At 36.0% G+C, this 26,239-nt stretch overlaps 1 protein-coding gene across 1 annotated transcript in view; it reads right to left on the bottom strand.

Moving 5' to 3' along the window:
• Positions 1-12,062: 12,062 nt before the first annotated feature.
• LOC146146316 (uncharacterized) overlaps positions 12,063-26,239 on the bottom strand; it is a 137,381-nt gene continuing 123,204 nt past the window's right edge. The window contains exons 130-144 of the mRNA XM_083389939.1: positions 25,917-26,012; positions 24,671-24,781; positions 24,015-24,122; positions 23,562-23,669; positions 22,347-22,448; positions 21,920-22,144; positions 21,252-21,359; positions 19,122-19,226; positions 18,148-18,255; positions 17,548-17,649; positions 16,744-16,927; positions 15,715-15,927; positions 14,771-14,896; positions 13,742-13,833; positions 12,063-13,212 (exon numbers count right to left, since the gene is read on the bottom strand). Of these exons, the coding sequence (XP_083246065.1) occupies positions 13,033-13,212; positions 13,742-13,833; positions 14,771-14,896; positions 15,715-15,927; positions 16,744-16,927; positions 17,548-17,649; positions 18,148-18,255; positions 19,122-19,226; positions 21,252-21,359; positions 21,920-22,144; positions 22,347-22,448; positions 23,562-23,669; positions 24,015-24,122; positions 24,671-24,781; positions 25,917-26,012 (1,968 nt within the window). The 3' untranslated portion in view covers positions 12,063-13,032. The remainder of the gene's footprint in view (positions 13,213-13,741; positions 13,834-14,770; positions 14,897-15,714; positions 15,928-16,743; positions 16,928-17,547; positions 17,650-18,147; positions 18,256-19,121; positions 19,227-21,251; positions 21,360-21,919; positions 22,145-22,346; positions 22,449-23,561; positions 23,670-24,014; positions 24,123-24,670; positions 24,782-25,916; positions 26,013-26,239) is intronic.

Below are 26,239 nucleotides of genomic sequence, written 5' to 3'. Positions count from 1 at the left end.
TTTGTTGTTGCGGCCCTTGTATAATTATATTTGCTTAGACCTGGTGTTGATATGTTTGAATGGTGCAACAATTACAACATGTGCTAACAGAGATGTGTACACTGCCTGTAGGATTCGCATTTAAATTTGCGGTGGTAAAATATTTTGTGTTGTAAGAGCAATAGGTTTTTTTACTTAGAGAGGCCTCTTTATGAAAGGCAAGTCGCATGTGCATAGTTTTACTAGGCAAGCCACTTCCAACACAAATGTTGCACGCGCGGGACAATAGGGCGCAGCAGGGATGCCAGCAGCCGCCTCGTCGCGACGCGAGCTGGACAAAGCAAGCGAATATGAACGAATTCTGTATGAAAGTTTTTCTGCTGCTAGATGGCTGTCGTTAGCTACAAAGTGCTAAAACGCAATATTTCAGGTTTTTACCCCCCAAGCAAAGGCCCCTGGGAGTGCAGCCTCATAAACTTTCACAAAGCACCTACATACCACTCTACGCCATGTCTGAAAATTTGAAAGTTCTACGATGTCTACTTTTTCTATAAAGCTTCGGACAAAACTCGGTCTGAAACAAACCATAGGAAACCATAGGAAACCATAGGAAACCAAAAAAGAACTAGACGGGGGTGCGGTTGTTGTATATTTTGTCAGGGGATATATTTTCAGGGCTTAGTGTTTATTTTCAATTTTTACTTTATTTTAATTTTTTTTTTTTAAATTTTTTTTTTAATATTTTGTATTGTGTACTTTATATTATATATTTTGTTTTTCATTTTCCTTAACTTGTTTCTGCAAGCAAAAACAGATATGGGCCGAAAACTTCCCCACTTAAAATATGCCTTTGATGCGAAAGGGGTTCAAATATGGCGTAGAATTTGGGGAATGATCGAAACATATATTTGATAAATAGAATTTACTTAGATAATGCATATGGCTATTTTATTAAATTTTGACCAGCTTACGTGTTTGAAAATCAAATATTATCATTCTCTTAAAGACTAAAAATGGTTTAACGCCTATGGTTTGCTATACTTTTGCAAACTTTCACTAGGTAATTTTTTACCATAGCTTGGTCCGAGCAATCACTGTTAAAACAGGCTTTAAATCTGTCGTTTCAAACAATATGAAAAACACTATTACGTGCCTAATACGCAAACTATTAAATCGAAAGTTTTGCTAGATAAGTTTAGGCCTGATGTTGGTATGCTGGTTGGAGCAAGATGCACAACAGGTGCTAACAGAGAGGCGTAGACTGCCTTAAGATTTCGCATTTAAACTTGCGGCGGTAAATACACCCTATTGACACTTAATTATTAGGCGAAGCTTATCGCGAAGTAATTGGTCGCCCCAAAAAATGCTGACGCCGCATTTAAAGCAAGCATTATAAATGTGTCGCCGATATTCTGCTTTGAACATCCCTACTCGAAATGCTTCCCTCCGTTAATTGTACGGTGGGTGAAACTTTATTCACGGCCTTACCTCTTTGTGTATCACCGCGACAATACGATGAAATACGATTTGGAGAATATTGGAAACATCGTATTTGGAGAATATTTGCTATTTGCACCTGTTCTGTATGTTACTCCAATCCAACATATCTACACACAAATATAAGTTGTGTATAATAATATAATAACTTATGGCTTTGAAGCGAAGGGGGTTCAAATATGGCGTAGATTTTGGCAAATGATCGAAACATACATTTGATCAATAAAAATTTACGTAGATAATGCTTACGGCCATGTTATTACATTGTGGTCAGCTAGCATGTTTAAAAAGTCAATATTTTCATTCTCTCTAAATGATTTAACGTCTATGGTTTGCTATACTTTTTCCAACTTTTACTGTGTAAATTTTTACCATGCCTTGGTCTGAGCAATCACTGTTTAAACAGAGTTTAAATCTGTAGTTTTGAGCAATATGCAAACACGTTTATGTGCCTAATAAGCCACGTTTTATATTGAAAGTTTTGCCAATTTAAATCCAATAAACGCAAGATTTATTTATTTATGACGCCATGTTATGACGTAGCTTTGTAACGTCGTCGTTAAGAATGCGTTAAACTTAAGCTTTTTGTTGTTGCGGCCCTTGTATAATTATATTTGCTTAGACCTGGTGTTGATATGTTTGAATGGTGCAACAATTACAACATGTGCTAACAGAGATGTGTACACTGCCTGTAGGATTCGCATTTAAATTTGCGGTGGTAAAATATTTTGTGTTGTAAGAGCAATAGGTTTTTTTACTTAGAGAGGCCTCTTTATGAAAGGCAAGTCGCATGTGCATAGTTTTACTAGGCAAGCCACTTCCAACACAAATGTTGCACGCGCGGGACAATAGGGCGCAGCAGGGATGCCAGCAGCCGCCTCGTCGCGACGCGAGCTGGACAAAGCAAGCGAATATGAACGAATTCTGTATGAAAGTTTTTCTGCTGCTAGATGGCTGTCGTTAGCTACAAAGTGCTAAAACGCAATATTTCAGGTTTTTACCCCCCAAGCAAAGGCCCCTGGGAGTGCAGCCTCATAAACTTTCACAAAGCACCTACATACCACTCTACGCCATGTCTGAAAATTTGAAAGTTCTACGATGTCTACTTTTTCTATAAAGCTTCGGACAAAACTCGGTCTGAAACAAACCATAGGAAACCATAGGAAACCAAAAAAGAACTAGACGGGGGTGCGGTTGTTGTATATTTTGTCAGGGGATATATTTTCAGGGCTTAGTGTTTATTTTCAATTTTTACTTTATTTTAATTTTTTTTTTTTAAATTTTTTTTTTAATATTTTGTATTGTGTACTTTATATTATATATTTTGTTTTTCATTTTCCTTAACTTGTTTCTGCAAGCAAAAACAGATATGGGCCGAAAACTTCCCCACTTAAAATATGCCTTTGATGCGAAAGGGGTTCAAATATGGCGTAGAATTTGGGGAATGATCGAAACATATATTTGATAAATAGAATTTACTTAGATAATGCATATGGCTATTTTATTAAATTTTGACCAGCTTACGTGTTTGAAAATCAAATATTATCATTCTCTTAAAGACTAAAAATGGTTTAACGCCTATGGTTTGCTATACTTTTGCAAACTTTCACTAGGTAATTTTTTACCATAGCTTGGTCCGAGCAATCACTGTTAAAACAGGCTTTAAATCTGTCGTTTCAAACAATATGAAAAACACTATTACGTGCCTAATACGCAAACTATTAAATCGAAAGTTTTGCTAGATAAGTTTAGGCCTGATGTTGGTATGCTGGTTGGAGCAAGATGCACAACAGGTGCTAACAGAGAGGCGTAGACTGCCTTAAGATTTCGCATTTAAACTTGCGGCGGTAAATACACCCTATTGACACTTAATTATTAGGCGAAGCTTATCGCGAAGTAATTGGTCGCCCCAAAAAATGCTGACGCCGCATTTAAAGCAAGCATTATAAATGTGTCGCCGATATTCTGCTTTGAACATCCCTACTCGAAATGCTTCCCTCCGTTAATTGTACGGTGGGTGAAACTTTATTCACGGCCTTACCTCTTTGTGTATCACCGCGACAATACGATGAAATACGATTTGGAGAATATTGGAAACATCGTATTTGGAGAATATTTGCTATTTGCACCTGTTCTGTATGTTACTCCAATCCAACATATCTACACACAAATATAAGTTGTGTATAATAATATAATAACTTATGGCTTTGAAGCGAAGGGGGTTCAAATATGGCGTAGATTTTGGCAAATGATCGAAACATACATTTGATCAATAAAAATTTACGTAGATAATGCTTACGGCCATGTTATTACATTGTGGTCAGCTAGCATGTTTAAAAAGTCAATATTTTCATTCTCTCTAAATGATTTAACGTCTATGGTTTGCTATACTTTTTCCAACTTTTACTGTGTAAATTTTTACCATGCCTTGGTCTGAGCAATCACTGTTTAAACAGAGTTTAAATCTGTAGTTTTGAGCAATATGCAAACACGTTTATGTGCCTAATAAGCCACGTTTTATATTGAAAGTTTTGCCAATTTAAATCCAATAAACGCAAGATTTATTTATTTATGACGCCATGTTATGACGTAGCTTTGTAACGTCGTCGTTAAGAATGCGTTAAACTTAAGCTTTTTGTTGTTGCGGCCCTTGTATAATTATATTTGCTTAGACCTGGTGTTGATATGTTTGAATGGTGCAACAATTACAACATGTGCTAACAGAGATGTGTACACTGCCTGTAGGATTCGCATTTAAATTTGCGGTGGTAAAATATTTTGTGTTGTAAGAGCAATAGGTTTTTTTACTTAGAGAGGCCTCTTTATGAAAGGCAAGTCGCATGTGCATAGTTTTACTAGGCAAGCCACTTCCAACACAAATGTTGCACGCGCGGGACAATAGGGCGCAGCAGGGATGCCAGCAGCCGCCTCGTCGCGACGCGAGCTGGACAAAGCAAGCGAATATGAACGAATTCTGTATGAAAGTTTTTCTGCTGCTAGATGGCTGTCGTTAGCTACAAAGTGATAAAACGCAATATTTCAGGTTTTTACCCCCCAAGCAAAGGCCCCTGGGAGTGCAGCCTCATAAACTTTTACAAAGCACCTACATACCACTCTACGCCATGTCTGAAAATTTGAAGGTTCTACGATGTCTACTTTTTCTATAAAGCTTCGGACAAAAGTCGGTCTGAAACAAACCATAGGAAACCATAGGAAACCATAGGAAACCATAGGAAACCAAAAAAGAATAACGGCAAAAACAAGATATGTCCCGAAAATAAATTTTCGGCCCATATAATAACGGCAAAAACAAGATATGTCCCGAAAATAAATTTTCGGCCCATATAACTATACAACACCTCAGAATCCTTGTTGTAGGGTGGTTTTAATGTATACCTGACAAATCATTCTTAACAGTCGACTGGAATTTTTATCATTGTATTTTGCTATTGTTTTTCCGTTTAAATCCCTTTTTAATTTTTTTAATTTTTTTTTTAATTTTTTTAATTTTTTTAATTTTTTTGTTTTTTTCTTTTTACCAGGGATACTCGGCGCCCCCCTCCATTATTTTTCTCGTGGTGCTTTATCTTTCACCGATGGTAGTTGTCGCAATATCGGCAGGCACTGGAATCTCCTACGATATGGCCAACCCGAAGTTTGGTAAGAACAATTTGCCGTGAATCCAGCAACTTCCTATATTATTGATCCGCACGCAGCATTTCACGTTTTTAGGTTTTAAACCATTATCACTGAAAGTGTTTTGTTAAAATTCAGTTGCTAAGTTAAAGTCAACTTCTGATATGACATATTTTGAGGTTGAGTTTTGTAAAATAGATATTTGTGCAAATCGCCCACATTCACAAGTCAAAATGCCACGTTATCACATTGTTTAACCAAACTATCACATTGCCACACTTTGTAATATAATTACTATGTAACCACAATTACCCAAACTTTAAAGGCCCATACGCCAAACTTGCCAACCTCTCACATCACAAACTTGACAAATTGTCAATAGCCATGTGTTCTTACAAATAATGCCACCGTACAAACTAATTACTATATCTGACATCGGAATATCATATGGAACACTCACAGTTACCATGAATAAAATGGAACTTGGGCATTGTTTAACACTCGCGTAGTTTATGCAATAAATTAAAATAAAAAAATAAGCACAGAAAATTTAAAAAAATTATATCGCATAAAAATACGTCCTTTATCACGTTGTCACATTGGTAAACTACAATGTTTCCGAACTTTCTACCCCAAATTACTATGTTACCACATGTATCCGAAATATAAAAGGTCCAAACTCGCCAAATTGACACATCACAAACTTAACAACTTTTTTCTTGCCACCTTTCCACGTCGTCAAAGCAACAAGTTGCCAAATTTTGTAACTGAATTTCTATCTTACAACATTTAACTAACCATAGGCTGTAAGTAAAATAAAGCCCCATACATTTTGCAACCATTTTAATAGGTTACCAACTTCAGCCCAATTATTAGAAAGCCATAATTTGCCAACGTTGTGGAGCACTGGTCTAACCACCTAGGCACCATTTAAAATTCGGCTATGAAAATGTATGTGGTCCCCACTTCCCTTGGTGGCCTAAGCACGTGATTATTTTGCTCAATGGTTAATCCAGTCCTGGTTACCACATGAAACTAAATAATAAAAAGAACCATTAGTCAAACTCGCCAACTTGGCACAACACAAACTTGATAAACTTAACAGATTAACCTCTCGTGCAGGGGACGTCTTCTTCCAGTCGGCGTACATCGCCAGTGACAGGTGCTTCATTGGTAGCAACGCATTTCGGTTCGGTTTCGTTGCTCCAGCAGTGACTCTTGGTTGTATCAATATCCTTCTTATCATCGTCGGTATCTTGAACAGCTTATGCTTCAACGACGACGTGGTGAGATTAAAATGATTTTGGTCTTAGGTTTAAAGTCTTTAAACTTACAACCGTGAAATCCTTTCCTTATTGATTGTTAAATAATTGGAAATGTGTTTATCGGTGTGTAAAATTTCTTAAGCGACACTTCACCTTGTGTTTTTAAAGATTTTTTTATATATCAAATCTGTGATGACCAATTTCGTTTGCGACTCTCAATCAAAAGCGAATTCCAAATCCTAACAACTACCATATAAAGTACACAGGAACGGGGCGAAAATCTGTGCTCAAAATTGTTTAATTAAAATAAAATCGTTATAAAGTGTGACGAATCTGTGACCAATGTTTGGCGAATTTTAATTACACTACAACAGCAAAATCCAATCCTTAACAACTGTATGCTACACACAGGAACTTGGTGAAAAGGACTACAACCAACAGATCCACATGAAGGACTTCTTTATCTCAACAAGCCTGATCATTCTCTACTTCACCACCTGGCTCTTTTGCATGTTGATGCTGGGACACTCAGACCCGAAACGAAAAGGCACATTCGGGCTACTATTTGCAATGTCTGATGCTGCACAGGTCAGAAGAAAAGGACATTTTTTGTGTTTTTTTTAAGGTTTTTGTGACTGAGCAAGTAGTACCCAAATATCGTCGTTTATGGAAAAAGCGAATAACAACGTTATCATCTAACTCTTCGCTCTAAAGTAGTTTGACAATCTGCTTGCCATTTATATGTTCTTGTGGTAAAAGTTGTTTAGTATATCAGTGTTCCTTCAACTAACCGTTCAAAATTCAGACTGGTAAAACAGTCAGCTTTTTTAAAACAGTAAAATGTTAATATGTTTCAAAAACTAAAAAAATGGCTCTATGCTGTGTTACGTCATTAAACTACGTCACTGTCTGTTTTTTTAGTTTTAACTGCCTAAAAAAATACATTCGATTATCTCGCTTTGCGTTAAAGTTTGGTTTTCGTGGCTTCGTGGTTTGTTTAGATGTTTTTCACCCGGATTCAATGTTTACCAATCCCTGGTGGCAAGACACGGACTTTTTTAATAACAGAATTAAAAAATAAATAAAATCCTGGCGTCAACACACTTAGTTAACTCAATGATAAATACTTTTTAGGTTTTACACTTTACCAAACCACAGCTGATGCAAAACTAAGCCTTACATGAAAAAGTAACACAAGATCAAAATCAACCACAAAACAAAAACAATTTACACCACAAAAACCCAAATCAACCTTCCTGTGTCGACTCAACTTGTCTCAAGAAATATCCTATTTCTCGAAAAACATCCTAAACACTTCTTTATTTCTGCACAGGGCCTCTTTATATTCTTCATATTCTGCCCGATCCAGCGAGGACTGTTGCCGCACTGTTGCCAGGGCAACGATGACGTCATGGCACCGGATGCGTTCGATCGAATGGCGGGAAGCGAGGGGAATTCCCAGGACGAATGCAAAAGAGAAGAGATGGAAGAAAAGGAAGAAGGGGAAAAAGAGAATGAAAGAAGAAGGGCGCCCGACAATATCTACAGCCTCTGTAATGAGTGAGGCAATTGTTTCGAACTGACAGAATCCAAATTAAAGTTGTTAATGCGGTTCACATTTTTCGTTCCACTTCTGGACGTTTAGGTAACATGTTTGGATAAATAAAATTCAATTTTTTTCGTCTTTGACATTTTGAGTTTTTGTAAAACCATTTTTTGCAAAAATTCACACTTACTAGTTGAAAGTGAAATAGAAAATTCCGAGTGTGTTTTGCATTTTCAAATCAAGCATATGTCCCTTGATAGTGCAATGGATTTAACATATTTTAAAGTTCAATTTTTCTCTGAAATAGCACATTTGTGGCGATGTTCAAGGTTAAAAAAATAGTTCACATGTTACTGATGTTTATCATCTTAAAATTTACTGCAGAAGAAATTGTAATTTACTCTTATTGTGTTAAGGATATTTAAGATAGTTTAAAAAAAAAATATTTTGTAAATTTCAACGATTTGGATAAATATTTCTCTATTTTATATCGTACATCTCAAAAGCACATACATTTTCAGGTTCCGAATTACTTCGCTTTTGCTAAGTCTGTAACCTGATAATATTTTCCATTTGTGGGGTATTACATAGGGTAAATGGAATTTGCTGTATGTTCCATTTTACGCATTTAGTGTTCATTTGTCCCTTCTTTATTGCTTATAGTTGCCCTGTAAATCTTTTTAGCGATGTAATCGGTTATATAACTTTATTGTAATACAAAGTATTGGATTTTCATGAGGTTAAATCATTTTGTCTGCCACGCAAGCAGAACGTTCGACAATGAACAGCAGTAATAAAAGTAATTTAGGTCTCTGTGCAAAATCATCAGTACAGCTGTTAAATTGGACAAATACTTCATACTAAAGTTTAAAAGTAAAGATTGCTGCTTTAAAATTTGAGGAAACAACAATGTATTTTAGCCCCGGCACAGTGCATCAGTACGAACCGGTTCAAACCGGCTTAAATGTAAACAATCCAAAATACTGTACTTCAATGACCTATATGTTGTGGTTGTTTAAAGCGGGAATTTGCATTGCGCAACGTGCTTACGAAATACCGAACGATTTCCTGTTGAGCATAAAAAGTTTCATTGGGTTTACGTGGCTGTTTTAAAATATTCACTGATCTGAACAAGTCACTTAAAAATGACTTTAATCCCATTCAGGTATTTTGCAAAAAATGTCCCAGTCCAAGTCACTAATTTCCCAAGTCAAATCTTTATTTGGGCAAGTCAACTTCAAGTCATGTCATTGTTCTAATCAATAAACGTTAAGCTAATAAAATTGGTAAAATAAACTGGCTATACGCCTTTAAAATCTTTTAAGATGAGTTTTAATTTAACTGGGATGTGGTTTTTAGATTTTAATTTTTTTGTTGAAAAATCCTTTGCGAAGCTTTAAAACAGGGGTAGGCAACCTACGGCCCGCGGGGCCGGATCCGATGAAATTCATCCGGCCCGTCGCTCCTTTGTCAAACTAGACACGAGTCCATTTCACATACTTTTTGACTATTTATTTTAACTAAGTAAGTGCAAAAAAATTTCGCGCTTAGCGCGAATGACCATTCTGCACCGGTTTGTTTACGTTTTGACGCTGTCTTTTCAACTAGATTAGCCTTTTATTACCGTTGCGCCGTGGAAGGTTGCCAAGTGCGTCGCGGAAAAACGGAAAACGTACTTATTCCAAAACATTGGACATACTTTTGAACATTTAAATTATTTTTATTTCGGCAAAGGAATAAAAACTTGCATAAAATTTAAAAGAAATTGCCCGTATACAAAAAAAAATCGCGCTCGCTTCGCTCGCCAGGTGTACCTTGACTTCAAAAGGTGTTAAAAAACACTGAGCTATAGATTACCTTTAAATGTTAAGGAGTTCCATCAAAGTAGTTTTATTACACTTTTCATTCGTTGTACGGATGACGACGTGTGAACTCGATTTTAAACCAAACAAATGCTTTTTTTCGCTTTGCGTCAACACTTTACTGCCTCCACAAATGTAGTTAAACACGTTTTTAAGTGCAAAAACGATCCGAGGCCCGCCTGATTCACATTTATAACTTGTTAATAACACAATTCCTAATATACACTTTGTGCGGCCCGCAAAGACCTTTCTGAGTTTGGTTTTGGCCCGCGACTAGAAAATGGTTGCCGCCCCTGCTCTAAAACATAAATATTTGTCAAAATAGCATGATACAAATTAATATCACGAGCAGCTCATGGTTAAACTGGCTGTAGCTTAAAGTAGCCTTACATTTGATCTGATTTAATATTATTAGGCAATCAAATACCGACACCCGCCGGATAAACAAAACCTCGTTTTACAACCAGAAATAATTAATTAATTATTTAGTAATCAATCCTCGAGTTTTTAACGCTACCAGCAATGGCAATATGTTGTTTATCGTATAATAAACAGTTGTTACAAATATTGATTCTAAAAACCGTTAAGGTGACTCTGATTTTTTGTCACATTGGTTAAAGTATCCAGTTAGTAAAAGTTTCCGACTTTATCCAATTGGAAATCATTTTACTTGAGTGTTAGTAAATAGCAATATCAGTCTCGAATGTCTTTTTACGAATTTAGTAAGCCTTCCTAAAATAATCCGGTGTAGTGCTAGAATTGTGCCGATAACATTGTTCATAGTACGATTTCAGAAGGACTAGATCGCAGAACATATACACACTGTGTAATGCATTAATCAGTGGATATTGGTAAAGTTCGAATATATTTAATCAGTCTGGAAATTAAATAAGAAACAACCAACATACCAACTTGTGTAGTGTCCTTATCAAGCTTTTATCTTCTTCAATGCTTTACAGGGAGCAGCTGACTTTGATGACCTCACGGTATTCCGCTGCTCCCTGGGAATCTGATTCTTAAACAATAAACATAGCTATCTTACTATCTTACACTTGTTTGCTTTTGATCTAACCATATCCAGTCTGCCCTTGCAATGCACTACTTCACAATAATCTGCGTCAAAAGGCTGCTAGGACAAGAAATGCCACGGAACCCACGTTTCTCACCGCAGGCGCACGATTCAACCAATTAACAAGACTGCTGTAATCAAGCTTTACATTTTACACTGCTATCAAGCAAAAAGCGATGATTAACGCAACTTGTAATCAGTGCCGAGACTTACGCCCTGGAAAAATTCGGCCCTCAATTTTTTTAAGGTTAAATTTTTAAGGCTGATTGTAATACAGAGCACAGTACAGTTTTTGTTTAGGGCTATATATTTTTAAATATACATTAAAATACACTATGAGTCTATGACACTTAAGTTACCTTTAATACATGTTTTTATGTTAATTTTATAATATTTTGCAGTAAATGATTTTTATTTTACATATGTTTTTATTACTTTTTATAGCTATTATGCAAAATAAGGCTCTTCTCTAGTAAACAGCCCTAGACCTTTAGTACCCTTAATCTGGCCCTGCTTGTAATTGATGAGTACATCTGAGCTTTGCAGTAATATTTTTCGATTTTTACAAATGCCAGGTTATATTCATGTAGCCTAGTAATTCATTTACCTCTGAAATTTCTCCATTTACTAGATTACAATAACTCTTCAAATGGAACCTTTATGACTCCAATTTTATAAGGAAACAATAACAGAACATTTAATCATCTGCATTCAAATAAAACGAACTTCGTACAATTTTTTGAGAAATGGATAATTCTCTTAGTTTTTTAACGTTTAAAGGTACCACTTATCTTGTGTCGTATTTGGCCACCCATTAATCTAGTCCATGGTAAATAATGACAGCACAAAAAAATGATCACGTTTTTCTAATCGCTTGTTTAACTTTTTAACTTAAAACAATGTAAATTGCGAGCAACAACTTTTTTAAAAAAAATATTGCTGAAAAATTTGAGTTAAAATAATATTAGTTCTATGATCCGCGTATACTAAACATTTAACACATGCGATGAGTAACTTAGAAACTTAACAAGAATTTTGGTGAATATACCAGGTTCTGGTTTTTCTAATCTGAATTCTGACAATTCTAGCAAAGATGCTATATTTTGTGTTACATATGGCGTTTCTAAATTCAAGCTAAAGCTCAATGTTCGCTTAAAATCTTTGGTCGTAAGTCTGGTGTGTCCAAAAAAAAAACACTTTTATCATTAATCAGGAGTTTTATTAGCTTTAAACGAGCATTCGAAATGTAGACGATCAACTATAACAGCCTAACACGAAAAGCTAACGCAGCGTGTTGTCAGAAAAATAGTGAAAAGTTGATGATATTTTGCAAGCGTTATTTAATAAGGTTGTTAAAATGTTGAAGTCACGCAACTGTTCGAAAGTTTGAATCAATAACGTTAGAAAATGTAATTTTAAAATCGCAAAAGTAATTAGTGAGTGATTTCTGACGTTTTAACATTCCGTGCGTGGCAGCAATTGTACAAAAAGTGCGGAGAAGCACATACAAAGAGCAGTTCTATTTACAGCAGCAAATACATCCAAAAAATACTATATTGAAGAAAATATAGCTTACATATTTACAACAGATTTCACGAAGATCAATTGCAAAGCAATTTTTTAAGACGCGGGAGAAAAATATGACAACGATTTTAAGAATTTTAATAAATTTAACTGTTCATTTTCAAGTTGGGTGTGAAAAGAAAAATAACGTGCTATAAAGAAATATCCATGAGAAATCCGTCATAATAGTTTTTACTTCACCGTTTAGTCTCGGTTGTAGTAAGATGAAATAAAGAAAAATGACAAAAAATCGTTAAACACATTTCGCACAGATTTCCAAAAGAACTGTTAGATTTCCAAAACCACTATTAATAAATTACAGAGCAACAATGACACCAGTATAGAGTACATAGAAAAACTCTCATTAGAAACTGGTTTTTGTACCGTCAATTTTTTTCTTTCCACATTTATTGAAATAAAAAGCGGCAACAAGCACTATTAACGATACAGACTTAACATATAAATGGCGCCATTTAAAGAACGAGCAGTACGTAGTTAGCCTGCAGCATTCCAGTTTCACAAAAAATTATTTCACATTTATTAAAATCAAAATGAAAAAGCGTCAAAAAGCGCTGATATTAACAATACAGACTTAAACACATAAATAACGCCGTTCTATAGAACCAGTTGTACGTAGTTAGCTGGTAGCATTCCAGTTTGACCCGATCGCAAAACTGTCCCGAACATCCAACCCTCGTCGATCGATTGTGCGTTCACTATGACGTCACCATCACGGAGGTCTATTTCGTCATCATCAGCTGCTGCGTAGTCGTAAATGGCGCGGTACTGCTTTTGCTGAAAGCGAATAAAAATGCATATTTTTAATTGTTTTTTTTTTGTTATTTGTTTAAAATTTGATTTTTTAGTTTCATGTTTTTTTTTATATTTTATTTGCTGATATATATATTTAATGATTTTTTATTTCATTTAGTTTTATCGGAGCGAAAAAAGTACTGCTTTTGCTAAAAGCTAATAAAAATATTTTAATATAAATTCTTTTAATTGTTTTTTATTGTGTAATTTATAATTTTTATTTGTTTATTTATTTTTGCTACTTCTTTTATTGATTTATTTTTTCTAATTTTAATTTTTTCTATTAAAGGTATTTTATATTTTAATATTAAATGTTTTTAGCGAATAAGAGATTTATTTATTTTGACTACTTTGCCGGATGTTGTAAATTCAAAAAGAGGGAAACTATGAAAGTAAGCTGAGTCAAGCAACCTTTAAATAAGTTGTGGTTGGTGTGCGCTTACAACACCAATACCACAACAAGCGAAATACATCAAAAAATTACAGCAAAAAATATAAGCAAACTACCCACCCTTGGCATGCTCGTGTAGTTCTGTCGCTGTGTTTGAGCGTTCTGATAGTTAAGTACAGAGTTTGGTGCCTCAACGTGCTTAAACTCCTTGCCTGCGTACAAAGAAATATTCGGAGTAGTGTATAGAAAAAATAGATGCATGCGTACACAAACAAATAACATATGTAAGGCATTTGGGGGATAAATGTCTAAACCAAATATGAAAGGTCGTTAAACAAAATTAGTATGAAAATTTTAGTATGATTAAGCTTTGGGACCAAGTATAATGTTAATAGATTAAAACTCTCTGGCAAACAAATTAGTATATATAAAAAAAGATGTAATGGATTTGGTGGATAAATGTTTAAAAGAAATAAGAACGGTCGTTAGAAAAAAAATTAGTATAAAAATTTTAGTATGATAAACCGCATACAAAAGTTGCCGTTTTAAGCTATGGGATCAAGTAATTTTAATAGATTAAAAATCTCTGGAGAAAAGATTAGTAAGCATTTTACCATAAATAATGTAATCAATTAAAGAGCTGTTTTGAAGGACACGTATTACTAAAATTGTTATAAAACCAGATAGTAAAGTTTAAAACCTGCTATTTACTTGGTATGTTTGTTCTTTACATCTTTATAGCTGAATGTTTTGAACAATATCAGTCTACGCCAATATTTTACTGCACACCAAAAAAAACGAACCTACTAATGATTATTGATAAAATAACTTTTAATTTTTGCAATTATTTTTTGTCTGATGTATAAGTCTTCTAAATCACCACATTTTAGAAAGGCCAATCATATGCGAGTTGGTCTTACTAAATTATGTTAATGCGTTTCCAGGTGGATAGTGAACCACATCAAACCCAAATTTCAGTATTAATAAAGGAATAAACTATCTTAATATAAAAGAGCACAAATTTTAACAAAGTCGCTGTATGTCAATCAATACATCATCAAATCTGTTTGTTTTCAATGAATTTAGTTTATAGATTATTCTGGTTTAAAAGCATTTATGACGTCATCACGAGGGTTTAAGTGGTCTGACCTAGGACGAAGTCGGTCCAGGGGGTGGCCTGGCCCTTCAGGGTGGACGGGTCCAGCGATATCAGCTTCCTGTAGTCGATGTCGGCGTCTGATTGTCCGTAGTCGCTCGCGTAAGCTCCGTTGCGACCTTTGGTGGTGAGAGAGGCGGGAATAAAAGAAAGATGGAAAAAAGCAAAGTTCAACTTGAGCGCAAAGTGCTTTGCCCTACTACAATGTTTCTCAAAATTGTTGTAATTTTACAGAACGTTATGATAGGCTACCACTTTGAAAAAACCTACACAGTATTTAAATAAATGTCCTGATCAGTATTTCATTTCGATTGTTAAAGCCAATTAACTTTATTTGTACCGTTTACCAGATAAAAGTACTGCTAAACTAGCATAAAAAAAAGAATGTTAGAATAACAGTTTGTTTTGTAAGTAAATTATACCAAATTATAGCCAAAAATATTACGAATTTTAATTTTTCTGTACTGTTCTACTGTGAATATTTATGTTTTTAAACTTCAAAAACAAAGGTCGTCTTTTAAAATGTGCCAAACGCAGTAACAAATTTTTACCTTTCAGAGGGCATTTAATTGACCTTTAAGCCCGTTTATACTACAGCTGCACTGAGCTGAGCTGGGCGTAAAAATCGCTCCAAAACGTAACGTTTTTCTATAGCTGCACTGGGTTAACTTTAGCAAATTGTGAAAATCGCTCCAAAGTGTATTTTTTTCAGCTGCACGGGGCTTGAGTTTAGCAAAGCGTGAAATTATTTTCACTACAGCTGCAGTGAGCTGCGCTGGGCTTGAGTTTAGCAAAGCGTGAAACGCTCGCCACAATAGAATTTAAATTCAAATTACGCTTTGCTCAGCTCAGTGCAGCTATAGTGTGAACGGGGCCTTAAACGTTTACAATGACTTAGAAGAGAAATGAAAAAGAAAAAGGCGAAACGGGAAAGTACCGGGTTTGCCTTCTTCGTACTCGGTGTCTGTCTCGTATTCGGAAGGATCGTAATCGAAGATGGAACCAGGATTTCGACGCCATCTTTTCATTGGTTCAGAGCGGATCACGGTTTGTCCGCTTGAATGCACAGCGTTCGCCGATGCGGAACGGACCTGGTTAAGACTCGCCGCGTTCCTGACGTTGGAAGCGTTGGCCGTGGAACGTTGGGATTCTGAGGTGGTGTGCGAAATGGCGTGATTATTTTAATACAAAATATAGAGACTTTTGCGTTTGAAAAAGTATATTTACGTTTCAGTTGTTGTAACTCACTGCATCTAAAATAACACACCCTCAATATTTGCTAACATATCCTCAATCGTTACATAAAAATAAAAAGCATGAAAAAAAAAAAATAAAGCTATATGCTTTTATTAGTAAACCTTTATAAGTTTTTATATTGTGTAGGCTACTGGTGACAAAGAATAAGCTAAGTAAATAAATAATCAGAATTTCAGTGCAAGCAAAGTCATATCATCGGAGGTCGTGAGTTCGAACCTTACCACAGGCTAGTTGTTTTTTAGGTTGGCCTAGCTTGCGCTACAATCCTAATAAGGCTGACTGATTACGGTAAGCCATTCCGAAGGCATCTTAACTTATGTATTATATATGATTTTCGTTCAGTGTTGTAAACATGTTTTTGAAACGACTTAATATAAAAAATTAGGACAAAAACTTAATTTTATGAAAAAATGCTCAATGAAAAAAGTTTTTCTCAATGAAAACCCTTAATTTTAACCCAAGTCATTTGTCTGCAAGACTTAAGTCAAGTTATTTCGTACAAAAAAATTTTGAAAAACAATGACGTAAGTGCGTAAATCATTGCGACACTGGAAACTGTTGGCCAATACGACTCCAGAAGGGCTTGATCGCAGAATACACATTGTATATATGTATGTTTCGGTTGATGTTACCTACTACGCCTAAAATAACAAATCCCCAACTTTTCTACAAAATCAACCAAAACAGTCTATTGCAAACCGCTACTTACTGCGTTGATTTTCCTGAACCACGTTTGCTCTCATCTTTTCCATCTCCTCAACCTTACCCTTGGCCCCCTTGTACGCGAGGTCGCTTGATATGAGGGTTGCCTGCTTGACCCTCCTCATGGTCAAGTCGTCAGCCACAGCGGTCACTTTGCCGCGCATGTTCGCACGGTCAGCCTGGTACTTGATCTGGACAAGAAAAAAATCGATTCACGAAGATCAGATATTGTGCATTTTCCTTAATCCAATTAATGTATAATAACACCTGGTACCTAATCTGTTCTCCTGTTAAAGATTTTTCGCAATAGACAAACTCGGTTGATTTGATTAACAACCAGGAAGATTGCTGATTTGATTACGCGCAACAGCTGACTAGAGTCACCAAAATAGATCAATAACAGAAAAACGAGTATACGTGTATAATAACCCAGTAACGTATTGTGCAGTACAGGGGTCGGCAACTAAATAAATCAGTCGGGCCAAGCATCGCAAAATCTTGCCATCAAATTGGAAAGTAACGAGTACCAATACCTTAGTCGTTTACCAATATTAGTCAATTACTCAGTCGAGTAACGTTTTTAGCGCAATTGCCCGCTGCGTAACTTACAGTTCAAAAGCAACTTTTAGGTTTTCAACCAGTATTACAATAATAAGCATTGAGTGAAAATTATGCCGAGTAGCCAGTATCAAACTAACGAGTATCGCACCCCTTAGTAACATGTGCTGACAATTACTCGTAAATTAAAGCGCAAATACGCGAAGGAATGAAAAAGCAATTCATATGGAAACAATTTCGATTGGAAACCAACCTGGCTGAAGTTCTGTGTGTTTTGCTTTGCAGTTCTGAACTCTGGTGTGTCGAGCACCGAGACTGAGCAAGACTGAGCTGCGCTGCTGTCTTTATAGGCGATCTGTGACGTCAACAGGTGAAGAGAACGGAAGAAAAAGGGAAGCGTCAAGGATGAAGTTGAAGAGAGAGGCGATATGCGAGAGGAAAAAGAAAAGAAGAAGGGTAAGAAGAGAGTGCGGAAATTTGAATCAAAACAAAACTAGAAAATTGGGGAATAGCAGAAAATGTGTGTAATTTTCAAGTTTCACTGACACTAAAAACTGAAAAACTCATCGCTTATCACACGACTGTATGTACTTGTCATAGAAAAGTCAAACTCTTTAAAGAATAGCAGTATTAAAAGGGTTTTGCAAAGCTTAAAAATGTCCGGACTTAACATTTTACGCGGAAACCTTTCGGCAAAAATCCAATTATTTAAAATATTCAAGGCAGCATTTGAAGGGAAATAAATCTGACTAAACAAATCGTACAAATAAAAAACGCGGCAACACTCGAAACGCAAATAATCAGCAATCAGTATGAAAAGGTCCGAATCCAAATCGGTGAGAAACCGACTAACGTTGCTGTAATTCTTTGTGTTTTGTCTAACTCTGCGTAGTTCCGGGGTGTCCATTACTGCCGCCGCGTATTTTCCACGAAGTTCCTCAGATGCTGCTTTGTAGCTGACCTACGAAACAGAAAACATATTGTGTGTATGCAAGAGTTAATACTATGTATTAATCGAATAAAGGAACTGACTATGCGAGTACAGGCGAAATTTATATATTCGTTTAAAAAATGTCTTGATCATGTTTAGTTTAAAGTTTTGTTTTTAAACTTTGAGTTTTATTGTTAATTTACGCGTCAGTGGATCTACAAGCAGAAACCTGCTGCCAATGGTTTTGGATTCTAAAGATACGCCCTTTTATAGAATATCGGCGGTTGGCATATAGATACTACTGGCATTATCGTAATGCCAGTGGATGCTAGTTATCAGGGTTGCGTAGGTTCTTCAAATCTTTTAACATGAAAATGCAATTTTTAGCGTACTTCTCCCTATGAAAAATAATATGAATAACAAAACATGACATTGTTGGGTTGAACGTGTCAAAAACAAACATAGTACTCAATCTTCTATTAGTTTAACTATTTTCTATCACTCGGTCAATTAGGTAATTTGAAAGCTTAGGGATTACTAGCACAATAGACTGAGTTGTATCAGCAATATCTAACTTTGGCTAATATCTAAACCTAAAACAATACTTGCATTTTAAGCAATTGTCTTAAAAACATTGGAGCATAATGGTTAGGTTGTATTTAGACGTTATAAGAATATCAAAGCCCATACAGAAGTAGGTTTCATTTTGAACGTTTCGAATAACTCTTTATTCATTTTCAACAATACTCAACATAGTTAATAACAACAACCAAATTTCTGAAACAGGCATTGACCGCACCTTATATCTTTACATAATTGTCATAATAACCTTAAACCACACAATCCCTATAGCTAAGTCTAGACCTACATACACAATAAGCAATCAGCCCAAATACCTGCGAGATGGCCTTCTGATTTTCCCTGACTCTTCTCATTTCAGGGGTATCGCTCATGGAAAGCATTTGTCCGCGACTTTCGTTGTGCAGTTGCTTGTATTTGGCCTGAATTAGTAAAATATTATTATGTAGGACTCCTTTGGAAGCCAGTTTGTATATATTTTGTTTATAGTTCAAATAGGGCAAACATTTGTCATATTGTTTTTTTTCTGATTTTAAAAACTTTAAAGTTGCTCTGTACAATCCGATAACCTAGTACAGCGTGGTCCAACTGCTTGGCCCGCGAGTTACACTTTTTTGGCCCGCGAACTGGGTGTCAGCTTTGCTGCAATCTAGCAATATCACTTCAATTTTTGCTTCTGTGTTATTGTAATGGACAAAAAAACTTCGTAAATCATCCTTTGTGATTTCATAGTTACCGTAGCTGAACAAAGGTGTAGATTTCAAAGTTAGTATATATGTCATAGGCCAGCGGTTCTTAACCTGGTAGGCGCACCCCCCTGGGGGTCGCCAAGCAATTCTTAGGGGGGCGCGAGCTCTAAGTCAATATTTAAATTTTTTGCAATATTTTTAACGGTTTCGTTTGGGTTGTACACCACTCCTACAGCGCTGTAGGCTACAAACTCTGTGCCGCTTCGCGCGAATCTTGTTTTTCTTCGTTTCTTCACTATGTTTTAGCCCAAAGTCTCTTTCAGTGCCATTGCATGTTTTTTTATATCACCGAAGGTATAACGGCCCTATTTAATTATAATTTTTCTAATTTATAGATAAACGATAAAAGTCACCCCCGTTCAAACTATTTTTTATATGACAGCAGGCTTGCAACAGGGTGACTCAAACTTTTTCGCGCGAATCTAACGAACTGTTTAAATCAATATGTCGAGCACGAGCAATTTGTTGTGTGCCCAAAACATTTTAAAAAACATTGGCCCGCAATGAAAAAAACATTTAAAATTGGCCAGCAATATGAAAAAAAAATTGTTTTTGGCCCGCGATGAAAAGAAGTTGGACCACGCTGACCTAGTGGTTCTCAAAGGGAGCCACTTGGCTCCCTTAGGGGGTAATTTTTTAATTTGGGAAGGAAACTTGTTCCAGGGTGGAATTGAGACTGAAAAATGGATAAAAATAAGGTATTTAATCGTTTAAACGCAATAAAAAGCTTATTCAACTGAAATGATTTGTGTTGTAAAAAGTCTATTAGGCCCATAATTCAAGTCCATTGTTTGTTCACAGTTACATATTAGTCCATTGTTTGTTCACAGTTACAGCCATTAAAGAAATATAAACCAATGAATGCATTTTACATAGGTAATAAATCTATACCTACGTCATACGTTCAAACAAACTGAACGTTCAGACGATTAGCGCATCCAAATTACATCGAAGTAACAAACAAAAAGGTTGAAAACCTTGTGTTATTTCCTGGGGAGGAATTAATACTATATGGGCTTGTAAGGGAGGAATTCGAAAAAAAACTTAGAACCAACTGAGATAACCGTTCTTAAATTTATACTGAAAAAATAAATGCCTGGTGAAATCGTAATCAAATTGTAAAAATTGTCAAATTGTGCGCAAAACGTGAAACAAAGGCTTTCAACGCACAACTAAGAACAGTGATTCTCAACCTTTTTTAGAGCCAGAGCCGCATTTGAAACCTAAGGTTTGCAAGGAGCCGCATAAAAAACAACAGTAGGCACATAATTAAAAAATATTAAGAAAGCAACAAGAAAACATCAAATACATTACGCTAGCCTAGGCTAACTAATTGACACTGTTTGCCATAGCTTGTCGATCAGAACTAAATATATTGTGACGTAACAAACCACAAAATTATTTTAAAGAGCCGGATGGAAGTACCCGGTAACATTAGTACTTCGTACTCGGAATCCTCGCTGATACAATTCAATAATTCTTCATTTCTCTTACTTACTTTGTTGCAATTCTGCTACTTCTAACTAATTTTTCACTCGGTTAGAGAGCCGCAAAATGTTCAGTTGAGAGCCGCATGCGGCTCTGAGAGCCGAAGTTGAGAATCACTGACTAAGAATATCGAACGTCGCAGGTAAAGCGGAATATCTCACAGCATTTGAAAGGTAAGAAAACCCTTTGTTAGGTAACGTCATCACTTACGTCACTGATGAGGTGAGTGGCATTCTGTGCGTTAAGAAGTTGTGGCGCGTCCATTACTGCGGTTGGTCGGCCTTTCATGGTCGTTTCGTAGTTGGCCTTGTACAATTTCTGAACGAAAATATGACAACATTGCATCAAGTTGACGTTGCGTAACGCCGTGTACGTCGGTTTTAAGGAATTGCGAAATAAAAGCGTAAGACGCTTTAGTAATACGCACAAGTGAACAACTTGCTAGAAAAACGTTACCTTACTAGAACCTGAAAGCTGTGTATTGCGTTTTTGCTATTTTTAGTTGATCATATTGATCATAAATCGAATTTTTATTGGTTAGAAACTAGTAACAATTTTAATAGTTTACCGTTTTATCTTTTATGTCAATGACATGACTTGAAATTGACTTGCTCTCACAATGACTTGACTGGGACTTGACTTGGGCAACCGATGACTTGGACTGGGACTTGACTTGTTTATTTGAGCAAAGGACTTTGACTTAAGTTATTTTTTAAATGACTTTACTGGGATTTAAGTCATTTTGAAATGACTTGTTTACTGACTTGGACAGCTAAGACTTGTACTGGGACTTTACTAGCAAAAGACTTGACTTTGGAAGTTATTTTTTAATGACTTGACTGGGTTTTAAGTCATTTAAACAACACTATGTTCCCAACCTCGCTCTTAATGTCTTCGGCTCTGCGCACGTGATCCATGGAGGGAGTTCCGTGCAAGTCAAAGGTCATTCCGCGACCCCTGACCGTCTTCTCATAGTCTGCCTTGTAGCGTCGGTCGTCCAGGATCTCCTGGGCCTTCTTGTAATGGAGGGAGGCAGGGGTGTCCTCACTAGCGGCGCTAGTACCACGTGCGTTTATCTCTCGCGCACTCTTGCGGTAGTCGATCTAGTGGTTCAAAATATTTCGTTTTATGTTATATATAATAACATATTGTGATGTAAAAATTTTGGGTTGTTTTTTTAGTTCTGTTTTCTTGCAAATTTACAAGTTCGTTATTTGTAAAGTCTTTCTTTTGTTTCACTTTTTTTTACCAAGATACACCCTTTTATAAAAGTAATAGGTACACTTTCGTTTAAAGGTAACTTACGTTATCGACCAGCTTCTGTGCTTCCTTGTAATGACCAATGAAAGGTGAGTCATCTGCTTGCCAAGACTTGCCTGTGTTGCCGTACTTTCGCCTGTACTTCAGCTATAAACAAGAAACAAAATCTGTTACATCATGCTCGAAAAAAACTACGATTGTAATGACTTTGACAGTGTAAGAAGAACTAATCGTTGCGAACATGGAATTGGGGATAAACTATAACATTAGGGGGTGGGATTGACAAAGGTAGATAGTCATAGCCAACGAAAACACCTATATGAATGACTTATAATAATAAAATTACACACATAAAATTAATCTACAGTAGACTATGGGCATATTGGACCGCATAAGTATATTTTAATCTTGTGTTTAAGGCTTGGACTACATAGTAAATATGGACAAACTAGAAGGGAAATTCGGACACTTTATGGAATATCAGGACCTCAAATGAACAAAGGAAGCATATGTCTGACAACCAAGGCCAAACTGAATACGGGACCGTTGATAAACCTGGTCCTATATAGACGACTTCTAACATTTGTGGACATCCTATCAACAATAAAAAACTGTTAAATCATGTTCGACAAAAAAGACGACTTTGAACGCATTTATATTGTAAAACAACTAATCGTTACGAATATGGTGTTGGGTATAAATTTAGTGGGCGGGTTTGACCTCAAATGGATTTTTATAACTCGTAGCACATTAGTAGTAAAGCGGATAACAATGGCAGAAGGTAGATGATTGTGGCCAACTAAAACACTTATGGTTGACTTGGAAGACAAGTATTTGATCTACAGTAGACATAGACATATTGGACCGCATAAGTATATTTTAACCTTATAATTGAGCCGTGGACTACATATGGACGAACTAGAAGGGGAAATTGGACTATTTGTGGAATACCAGGACCTTATATAACCAACTGAAACATATGTGTGAAAACTAAGACCAAGACCGTATACGAACAAGCCTAGCAATTATTAGACCAGGAACTGGATGAAAGATTTGTACAATTGGTGGACATCTTGGGTTACACGTGGAACATCCAAACCTCGTGGTAAAGAAAGAAAGACCGGGACTACATGTGGATTATTAGCAACACATGTGAAGTATCAGAATCAGAGTTGATCATAAAGACTTCATGAAAACGAAAGAGACGACGCATTTGTGGACTTTTGGGATGACCAAGTTGGCAGCTTTTTGCATGTTTACCTCACTCTGAAAGTTTGAAGCCTCTTCTGCGTGGACTTGTGATGGATTGTCGGGCGTGAATGTGTATCCTTTCCCGGTCATGTCCCTGTGACGACGCTTGTACTCGTACTACAAGAGTAAAAATAGTAAACTAAACAAAATCTAGGGCCGGTTGTGACAAACAGTGTTTCAAGCGTTTTATGGTGCTTAGTTTTCAACAAAATAGTTTTTATGCAGAAAAATGTAAAACTAGGCAAATTTTTTAGCTTCGAAATGCATTATATTTAAAATTATCTACACAGAAGAATAGTTAAAGCGGCAATGCACTTCGAACTAAAAAGAAAAATTTGTCAAAATATTTTATTTACTCGACAAAGGCATTAGGGAAATTTACAGACGGCACCGTCCGATGTTAAATAGAAAAACATTTTAGTCTATCAATGCTCAAAAGTATCTGTCGAAAGTTGTACTTACGTCGCTGACTTGTTCATTGCGCGAAGTTGCGTGTACAATGTCGGGTCGGTCAGTCACAGCTGTGAAGCCTTTGCCGATGTTGTCTCGGTGCTTCTTTGTGTAGTTAAACTAAAAGGTAAAATAAAATCAGTAGTAAAACCGCAAAACAAAGTTTTTCTTAATTTTCGACATGACATAAATTTTAGCAAACGCCAACACCATGACTTCGTATACCTTGCAAAAATAATTTTGCCTAAAACAAATGTTTTAAGCCAGGGTTGGGCAGCTTATGGTCCGCGCCATATCCGGCCCGCCAACGCAAGTCATAAGTCCTGCGACCCAAACTGCTCGACGCCATTCCTAATATTTTTTTAGCTGTTTTCCTAATATTTTTAGCTGTAAAAGACAAAATTCATTCATGATTTCGCAACTTTATTTAGTATTTTTTACCTGTGTCGAGTGCAATATATAATTAATTAGACCCATTTTCAATTGCGAAATACCTTCGTTTAATCCCTGAAAAGTCGTTTTGGTTGTTAAAACAATAAAGATACGTAAAATCTACCCAGCTAAATTTTAAGGCCCGCAAAGACCTTTCCGAGTTTGGTTTTGACCAGCGACTAGAAAAAAGGTTGCCCAAATCTCCATCCATGCTTTAATCAATTCAAATCATTTACCTGGCTCTGCACCTTTCCAATGTTCTCAGCGTGCTTCTGGGCTGGAGTGTCCTTGATGAACTTCCAGCCCTTGCCCTTGATCTCATTGTCGAACTCCTTGCGGTATTCGAGCTGCAAGACAAGTAAGTAAGTAAGTTTTATAACGAAAATTTAAACTGCACCATTACATGGCCGGCATAGCGAGGGGACAATCGATAGTATAGGCCATGGATTTTTTTAGAGACGACTGAACTCACGACCACAAGCTGAGTGACAATAACATAGATTCGTTCGGCTACAAATTTACGAGCGTTTGTCATTGCAGATGCGGGTAGGTTTTACCTAGACTTTTTTATTTAAACTAATTCATAATCGCACCAACAAAACAACAACAGATCTACTCGCACATCAACTTGTGAATTTAGTTTAAAACTTTGAAACTTACTACGTTTGAACTTAAAGTCTGCAAATAAGGGGATTTGCTTTTTAAAAATAACTAGAGTTTAACCATGAGGTCTGTACAGATGCGGGTAGAATCAATCGTTTCGCCGCACCTATCGAACCACATACATCAGAAGTCAGTTTAAAACAGAGGTTATTAAACTAGCTTCACAATCATAAATTCAAAGTCCTAGAACTGAACAAAATCGTTTCGTTTGATTGGTTTTCAACAAAATGGCCAATTTTGATCAAAACGGTATTCAAGTTGCATGATAAAGAGGTAGATTATAAAAAACAGTAAATCTGCAGATATTGGTAGAAAGGATGATTTCGCCGCACGTATAACAGTACGTTTACCAGATAAGTCAGTTTAACATTATATACAAGATCGCAAGAAATACGATACTAAAAATGCAGTAAGAAAAAAACATTATTTCGTATTCCTTTCGTTTCATCTATAGGATTTAGAAAAACATACGGTTTTTGTCCTATTGTCATTATGGTTCTACTGCCTTGAGTTATTTTTTATTGTTTGATATATATTTTCCTTTGGCTTTACCAATTAAACGAAGCTCGAGGTATAATTTGGATAATGGATCCACCAAAAAACATTAAGGCGTAACTAACCTGTTGAATCAGGTAAATTTTAAAAGCAAAACCATAAAAAAAAATATCAGCATGCTTTCGCACATGTTGCTCAATCACGTATAAGTTATCCTTAAAATGTTTCGCCTATTTTCCAACTCTTGAATGAAAGTACTACGACTACCAATAAAGTAATATATTAAATTAACAAACACTTGAACAACGTGATATGTTAACTCACGTTGCTTTGTAATTTGTTGGCATCCAGGGCGCATTTCATTCCAGGAGTTTTCATCATTTCAAGGTTCTTACCGTCCAGTTTCTGCTTGTAATGGATCTGTGGGCAACGAAACAAAATAGTACTTACTACTTTACACAACCTAATAAAAGTAAGACGAGGAGCAAATTCGAAAATCACTGATGGCCATTTGAAGACTAATTTGTAACAAGTAAAACTCATAGTTAAAAACGTGAGTAAAAACAGAATCAGACGTTTTGTTTAAAAGGAAAATATATTTCGCCAAGTGGCAGAAACTGACTCCTTAATTTGAGTTTTGGATTCTA

This window comes from Ascidiella aspersa, chromosome 5 (genome assembly GCF_963924565.1).
Source record: "Ascidiella aspersa chromosome 5, kaAscAspe10.2, whole genome shotgun sequence".
Taxonomy (NCBI): domain Eukaryota; kingdom Metazoa; phylum Chordata; class Ascidiacea; order Phlebobranchia; family Ascidiidae; genus Ascidiella; species Ascidiella aspersa.
Note: the sequence above shows the minus strand (reverse complement) of the source record. Positions and strands in the feature narration are given on the sequence as shown.